The sequence below is a fragment of the Trachymyrmex septentrionalis genome, unplaced genomic scaffold (genome assembly GCF_001594115.1).
Source record: "Trachymyrmex septentrionalis isolate Tsep2-gDNA-1 unplaced genomic scaffold, Tsep1.0 scaffold129, whole genome shotgun sequence".
Lineage (NCBI taxonomy): Eukaryota > Metazoa > Arthropoda > Insecta > Hymenoptera > Formicidae > Trachymyrmex > Trachymyrmex septentrionalis.
This window is the reverse complement of record NW_017304428.1, coordinates 1336406-1345295: the sequence shown is the minus strand read 5'-3', so window position 1 is coordinate 1345295 and position 8890 is coordinate 1336406. Positions and strand designations below refer to the sequence as shown.

At 29.3% G+C, this 8890-nt stretch overlaps 2 protein-coding genes across 2 annotated transcripts in view; one reads left to right on the top strand and one right to left on the bottom strand.

The window, feature by feature from the left end:
* Positions 1–3628: 3628 nt before the first annotated feature.
* LOC108756618 lies at positions 3629–6745 on the bottom strand. The gene is made up of 10 exons (XM_018500558.1): positions 6456–6745; positions 5859–6174; positions 5603–5789; positions 5338–5520; positions 5010–5261; positions 4831–4918; positions 4356–4737; positions 4149–4279; positions 3741–3988; positions 3629–3677 (listed from the first exon to the last, which is right to left on the bottom strand). Exons 1-10 carry the CDS (start codon positions 6475–6477, stop codon positions 3645–3647), a joined length of 1842 nt encoding a protein of 613 aa, XP_018356060.1. The 5' UTR covers positions 6478–6745; the 3' UTR covers positions 3629–3644.
* Positions 6740–8890, top strand: part of LOC108756616 — a 4270-nt gene continuing 2119 nt past the window's right edge. The window contains exons 1-2 of the mRNA XM_018500551.1: positions 6740–7192; positions 7976–8890. Coding sequence (XP_018356053.1) covers positions 6991–7192; positions 7976–8890 — 1117 coding nt within the window. The 5' untranslated portion in view covers positions 6740–6990. The remainder of the gene's footprint in view (positions 7193–7975) is intronic.

Sequence of the window (8890 nt, the reverse complement as noted above, 5' to 3'; positions counted from 1 at the left end):
TATAATTAAACATATTAATTTATTTTAAAATGCTTAAAAAATTACGATATGATTATAAGTAAAATATGCGAAAATTGAAGTTTATGAAATTATATCATAAACGATGCTTTTAATAAAGTTTTTAATAAAGAAAAAGATTATATATTCGCGAAATTATAGAGTAACTTTCTTAATTAAATTTTGTTTTAAGTTTTAATTAAACTATGATCGGATAACGTATTAATAATCGGCATAATAGTAAAATCACGATAATATTTTATTTTGCAATGACAATACCTTTATAAATATATATTTCACACAATGGCCTTATAGAATTTTAAATTTTTATTAAAGCCCGTTTTGAGCAAAATGCTAAAAATAATTTCATATAGAGAGAACTTTTTATTGACTTATAATAAAATTATAAGACTTAATCTCTTTACATTGGAAGATCGGTTTGGCATTAGTTCCCGTATGAACAGAATAGTATGCGTGGAACGATTATTTATTGTATTATTCCAATTAGCTCACACTCTGAAATGTGCTCATTATATTACAATAGTATCATTCTTGCACAAGGACGGATGTACAAATCACTTAAATTACACAAATTTTATTTAATTATAATTAACTAAATTAAATAATACTAATTTTAAAAATATTTATATATATATATATACATATATATAATTGATTATCTTTTATTAAATTGAATTTTTTTACATACATAATACAAAAATTAATAGATTTTTGCTGATTTAAGTTATTAAAAGAGAATGATCCGTCCCTGTTCCTGTATGCATTATTTATAAGTACGTCTTACGTAGTTTTAAAATTATTAAACGAATAGTATTATTTATTGTATTAATCCTTTAATGAAAGAGTCTAGTCAACTCTAGTCAAGCACTTTTTTGTACAACTAAATCTTCTTAATAATCGATCAAATTAAAGAGCAAAGTATTTTTTAGTATATACATATCGTGTTAGAAGTACAATTCATCTTAGAAGAAAACTGTTAAGCGCTTGTTTCCTGATTGATAATTCCATTGAGTCTTTTTAAATATATAATAACATTATCTAGTCTTCAGAATTTCTATAATATCTTGTTTCTCCTTCGTTCAATGTATCACGACCATTATATGATCGAATGAATATAAACATGTTAGCTAATCTTGATTAAGACAACTATTTTGTCTAACAACAGCTATTTTTTGTCTTTTGATACGATGCCGCGAGTGTAAACACAAATAAATTACACACTTATCGAACTTTAATGCGTCGACCTTAAATCAATTAATAATGTAAGAGAAATGCGTGTTCATAGATTCATAAAGAGAAATAGCATGTAATACAGCAGCTTCGTTGTGGCAAATATAAAGTATCAATTTGTTTTGTTAGACACAATGAGATATAGTATGTAATTTTTCTATATGATTTATCTTTGATATGCTGAGAATGGAAATGTGATTATCTCAACATAAATTATGTTTTGTTAGGAGTAACTAATTTATCAATATCACTTGGCGTAATAAAACAATTAGCCTTGAGCGAGATCAAAGTGTACAAGCACTGCCAGAGGAAATATAACGCTCTTTTTAAATGTAATGTAATATCGATTCAGTTTTCTTAATGACTTTACATCCAAAGCTTGTAATTCAAATTCGTACACGTAGTTTTATATCATTTTATTTCACGTTCCATATTGTTATTTGTAATAATAACAGATTTTTTTAATGCTAATTTTCAAATTTTTCAGGAAAAATATAAAAATATTATTTGTTAAATAGTATTATCAGATAAGGGACAGCTAATGGATTAAAGTCATCGTTATTACAATAAAGACTAAATTATCACTTGACTTTGATATTTGTAAAATTATTTGCTTCAACGAAGTTAATATAATAAATAATAGCAGTATGTTTGTGATACATGAAAAGCACTGTTTCCTTAGAATTTGTATGAATAAATTATCATTCAGGCAATAAATTTCGATTATGATTAATAGACGCAGATTTCTTTATATACTAAGCTCGATTGACAATGACCTGTAGTGATAGCATGACAATCCAAATCTGTATATGACCTGAGATCCTTTCAAAATCAGGCGAGCTAAAAGGAATTGATAGGAAAAATTATTGTGATTAAAATGGGTATTTTAATGAACACATTCAATTAATTACAGAATGTATTCTTTATGATATCTCGAAAATTAGAAACTTAACTTAATTTCACAGAATGAATTCCTGTCAATTTGTTTTAATTCTCCTAATAGAATAATTTAACTGGCCTAATTCCTCATTTGCTAAATGATAGACCCATGTCACGTTACATGTGTTACGTATCCCAAATACGAAATATTTGTCTTGTTTAGGTATTTTTAATGTGTTTTAATATTTATGTGAATGTATTCAGGTATTCATATATATAATGTCATTGTATTTATATATTTCGTTACATGTGAATGAATAATGTGATGCTGCCAATAATTATAGTAGACATCAACTGTAGCGACATATTAATTGTAGGATTGTTAGGCGAATCGTGAGTCGAATGTCTTTTCAGAAGTCTGAAAATAATGGATACGAATATAAATAAAACGGCTAGGCAGATTGCCAAGTATGACGCAAAGATATCATGCGATGTATAACATCTTGGCGATTTGTCGAGCTGATAGTGAATGATCTAGACAATAAATGATTCATGAGTCACGTAACATCTAAGTTATAGCATTATCACATATTCTTTTAAATGTCATTTTATACATCTAGGAGTAAAATGAGCGGCGAATATTATACACTATTGACTGTGCGGAGTTGTGCGTGTGATTGTGTATGTTACTTAACAATATATCACAAATCTAGTCAGAGTGAACTTTGTGTAATATTACTTGAACAAAACAATGTACATTTGTTAGTAAATGCGTTAAACACAATTTGATTGGCGACAGCTAAGTACGACATTATATTTTGCACGTATGCCATTGCAAAATCATTGTCACGCAATCGTTCGAAATACAAATGGAAATATCAAAATCATTGCGCGATCTGTTAAACTTCATAAGAGCTACGCCTTAGGAAGATCGGAATATCTAACAAGAAATGTATATATAAATCGTTATATACCATAATATTTCCATTGTCAATGCATAGTAATTATTTTCAACGCAAGGGCAAGGCTAACGCAAAAGAATATTTTAGAATAAGATTCATATCGAGCTTATATACATCTAATATCAGTCTACAATTACATGAATTTTCAACATTTTTATCATTACTATTATATTAATCAATTCTTCAAATTGATATTCGAAGATATTAAATAGGAATTAAGAGAAATATCACTTGCGTGTGTAACTTTAATGGAACTTTTCATCGAATTAATTTCATCTAATGTATTAGAATCGCTCAATTATTGAAATCGATACTATTACGTTCGATCTCCTTCAATTTTCCAACTATGTTTTCCAAGTTTTTACGACGTACGCAGTACTTTGTTTGATCGCTTCTATTTGACATAGAAGAATAAGGATATACGTGTCCAACGTAGCGATGAATCCAACCACTTGAAGAATGAAGAAATCGAAAAAATAGCATATAACATACGACTCCAGTAAAACAAAGATCATATTTTTGATATATTTCAATTGTATTAAGCACATAAATGTATTACCTTTCATTTCGGGCATACAGAGGCGATGTCTGCAATAATATCCGGTAAGTAAGTATATCCTAGAATAATCTTATGTCTCTATATCTTCTTACCTGCCGTTGAAGTCTTAATTGCTTTAGTAATAAATATTTACAGATGGATTTCGTCCAACTGTATTGATCACGGTGTATACTCGATAATCCAGATAGATCCGTTGGATATGCCGAAAATTGCGGTCTCGCCGTCGTATGACGCTGTTGGTGAAGCAGATGTTGCTGCTGACACATGTAATTCGAATAATACGGATCATCATAGGCTATTAAATGACCCGACGGAGACGCTAAAGAATTCGATATTGCAACTGTAACAAATTTAAGTAATCAATATATTTATTAACACTTTTTATGTCTAAGTAATCACAATATTTTATTGTATTCCATACAAAGTACACCGAAGTATGTCTGAAAGATTGCTTAACAGAATAGTTTATATATATATGTAATGTAATTTTTTAAATTAACCTTTCGCCTTCTGAGCCTTTAGTAACGTGTCATAATATCGTTTCTTATATGCAGCTAGTTCAGACATTGAACGAGCTTGAAAATTATTTGCAGAATTTACATTATCCGATTTTGATTCTACTGTTTCACATCTAAATTAAAAATCGTTTTATTATTATTTGGCGTTGTACGCGTGACTAAGACGTTCGATAAAATAAACACATTTACCCGTGTCTTGATTTTTCCGTATTATCTTTGCACTCGAATGTAGTCGCTTTCTTTTCCATATCATAATCTAAATTATTTTGTTGTAATTGTAATTTAATTATTTTATTAAATTCCTGAGAATTGTGTTTCTTTTGCAATTCATTAACATAAGTAATAGCTTTTTGTTTTCTCCTTTCAATCGATTCTTTTTGATTTTTTTCTATGTTAATATTTGTGTTCTGCTTGTTTAAAAGTAAGCAGCTATTGGTATCGCTATTTGAGACATTAGATGTAAAATCTTCTAAAACTTTTGGTGGTGTTCCAGATTTTGGGTCGTTCGATGTATAACATACCAAATTCAAGAAGCTCTGTGGATGTGATATGATGCGTGGGAAGATCGATTCTGTATGCATGCATGAGAAATTACTTTTGTAATTTTGTATATTATCTATAATTACAAATATATTAAATACATTGGTATAATGAATAATGTTACCAACGAAAGTTCCTTCTTGCGCTCGTTTTAAAAAATTGTTCAAGCTTGTTTTAAGTCTATCGTTAGGTGTTGGTAAAAGATCGTCCGTCTACAAAATTTAATTAATTTAATTTTACTTTTAGAACTGTCCTAAACTAAAATTAATCTAAATAAAAATTCTCTATATTTTATCTATATACACTTATGATAATATTCTGATCTTCATCACAACACACATCCATTTTATGTATCTCATCTTTAATTATCTGCTTAGTTGTTGCGTCTTGACCAATGTCGATTATCATATGTGAAATGCCAGATTTTTTATTTTTATCAAATGCATCTTCATATTTTTTATATTTGTATTTAACATCATTAAATTGTTGGGAAATCTTATTTTGTGATAAATCTATTATCTCAGTATTGTTATTCGTCTTCGTGGAGCATGTATCCTAAAATGTATTAATACCTTGTAATTACATTGGAATTATTTTATTTATGTCTTTTTTCTCTTTTTTTCTAACAGACCTTATATACCGTCTGAGACAAGTGACAAGGGTGTGATTCAGCAATGATATTATTATGCGTACTAATTCTAGCCGGTATATAATACTTTTTATTAAGTAGATATTGTCGATAAGACGGTATTTGATACTTATTTCTCTCCAGCCAATTTTTCGAATTATTATTTAGATGATTTGATGAAACTGCCTATTAATTAATATGTAGAATTTAAATTGACATCAGTTATAAATGAAAAATCGCATTATATGGATTTATTAAAGTGGATTACGTTTTTTATATGATTGGGAATCATAGAAATCTCGCTTTCGGAAAAACCTCGGAAAGGAAAAGCTTCGGAAAGCGACGACTTGAAATTCGACGTATTCTTATCGCATAACAAATTTTGCTTTGGTGATGAAATATCCGTTACTTTATCCATGTTTTTAATATCAGATATATTTTGAAATGTATTGCTGCTAATATTGTAGTAATATATGAGATATACAATTATATAATAAAGATTGTACTGTGTAAAGAGCGCTTACTTTTCCTGCAGATTGATTTTAGTAAAACCTGTAATTGTACGAAACACTTCTTTAATCGTTTGATCTGATGTATTATCTGGAGGAGGAATCATTGAAAGCAATAAGTGCTTTTTTTGGAAACCACAATTTTCTAGTAAAACTTGAACTTTCCTCAGCACATATTCATATGCATTGATACCATCTTTTGGTTGATATATATGCAATAATTGCGTGATTATATTTGAAATGTTGTTTCCCTTGTAATCATGATGTATGGCTGAATATAATGATGAAAAATCTATTGCTGCTGCAATAGGATCAGTGTCATTTGTATTCCCTAGTTTAAAAATATTCTAATTAATTTTTCTATTAAAATTAAAAAATTAAATTCTACATTTAATAATAATAATTTTGTTATTTTATATATGTGTAAATCTTCTAAAAAAATTAAATCTAATTTTATATATTTATCAAATAATTTCTATTTACAACTGTAAAATATCGTTTGACCATGATAAATAATCATATAAATTTACCCGATTGAATGGAATTGACAACCACAATCTGTGCAACTATTATTCGTATATTTGGGTAATTATATTGAAATATATTACTTACGCTGCTCAAAATCCATGCTCATAATAATGTAAGACTCAAGAGTGACAAATAGTTTATAACGACTTTAGGTATCCTACCAAATTCGATGAGTCAAAATAAGGTATTCGTGAAATAATTGAAGTATTTCCATTATTGAAAACAGCTGACGATATGTATGTACACGGCTCATTTGTAAAATGACTAAAATCCGATCGCATCCGTAAAATGCGCTATTTATATACGTAGTGAACAGAAAAATAAGCGACTTTGAAAAGAAAAAAATTAATTTCTCTTACATTACAACTATATATTTTTTTAATGTTAAATGCAGTAGTTTCTCTTATTTTTCTTTTATTTGATATTCTTTCGTTGAGAAAGTACGATTATCTCCACGGTTTAAAATAGACATACTTATGCTTTTAAGAAGGAAATAGCATTTCTCTCTGAGAGGAAATTGTTTCGGTTAATTAAAACACATCTGCAAGTTCTACATATGGCGAGTGGATTATTTTAATAAGGCTCCGTTGCGAAGCTTGGGTCGTAACATTCTCCATGCATGCAGATAATCCTGGAGACTTTGCAAGGATTATTAGTCAATGGTTATTATAAAAGCGAGTTCATGGTATGGACCACGTTACTCAGTACAATGTTCCGACAGAAAGCACTTCTACTTTCCACCTGCCTGTTGGCATTCATTGCCAGTTTAACTTTGGCACTTCCACCTGGAGCACCATGGACAAACTTTGCGTCTAAACCAGGTAAATTCTTTTTATTACTCTGTATAAAGTATATAAAGAAATTATGTGTGTACAGAAAATTATCAATTATATATTTAAAATTTTGCTATTCATTTAAAGAAAATAGTTCTTTACCTTCAAAATATCTTCTAAATCCAAATTTAAATAATCTTCTGATGTCAAATGCAAAATAAAAAACTGAATTCCAAATAAGAACCCTGGTGAAAATTTTTCTCAGAATATAGTCTTCATATAATTTTTCAGAATTTCTATATAATTTTATAATTCACATTTTTTATACGAATTGGAAAACTTCTCATAAAATCTAGATCTTTTGTCAGAATTTTCATATAATATGTTAATTATGAAATATCGTAAGATTTCTAAGATTTTTGATAAGTATAATTTCTGTTGAAATGTTATAAAATCTAAAAAATTAAAAAATATTTTTTTTTAATTATGGAGAAATCTCAGAATATTTCAAAGTTCACATGTATGACAAATTCTGAGAGATATAAACTTTCCAAATATTTCTAAGTATTTCTGAAAAATGTTCCAATTCGTATAAAAATTATAAGAAAAATTTTCACCAGGGAAACTTACGTAATTACTTTTTATTTCAAAATTTTAAGATTGCAAAAACAGATATCTACTAAAAAAGAACAATAAAAATTTAACAATTTTACATTCAGTTTTAAATGTAGATTTCTTGTCAATGCTTTTTAATTCCTTAATATCCTTTTGCACATAAAAGATATATATAATATTAGATATTATATTGATTTATTATTTTGTAATTCGTAGTTTATTCGCGAGCTCTTGGATCTCCAGCAGGAATAGATACAATATCTGTACCCTACATGCCAAAATCTTCATTCATGCCGAAGTTTGTCGACCCAAAGGCGTTTATTTCTAAGAAGACGGATATGCTGAGTAACTTGTTCAGCGGTATAGGACCAGTTGCATATAACGTGGCAGATACCAAACCGATCATCCCATATGGCGCAAGTGGACCGGCTTCAGATAATGTTGATAGTGCAAATGCATTATTTAATAAACGAGATATGCTACAAGATGGTAAAGAAAAAATTATTGATGGTAGCAATATGTATAAACGCGGTATGTTTGGTCCGTTTGCTCCAAAGTTCGGTCCAATGGGTTCCATGGGTCCAATAAGTCCAAAAATCGGTCCCTTTACACCGTTTTCATCAGAAACAATGCCTAATTTTATGGATAAAGCATCTTTCTCCCGAAGAAGAAGCATAGAAGTACCTTCTTCCGCAGAAAACGTTAATACCATTTCAGACTCATCATCTTATCCGAAGGTAGTAGAAGGTATATCGGCAACAAAACCAGCCACTGGGGTGCCAAAGGAATACTTGCCGGGAATGTTCGGACCTTTCGGACCAGGTGAATCTTTTGCACCAAGTTCTTTTGGCCCAGTGATGGATCCAAGTGCGATCATTTCAAAGAAATCAGAATTCCTGGACACGCTCTTCAAAAATCTTGCCACTAGCACTCCAGCATCAACAACCGAAATATCTACACCGAAGAGCACTGTTGTACCACCTGGTTTCTGGGTATCGTCCTCTGTAATTCCCGGCCCAACCGAGTATACCCAGAAAGTATCTGACTTCCTGGATAAACTATTTAACAGTATAAATGTAACTTCACTAGCAAACGATGATTCAGACGCAAAAAGCGATTTTTTGAGATCTT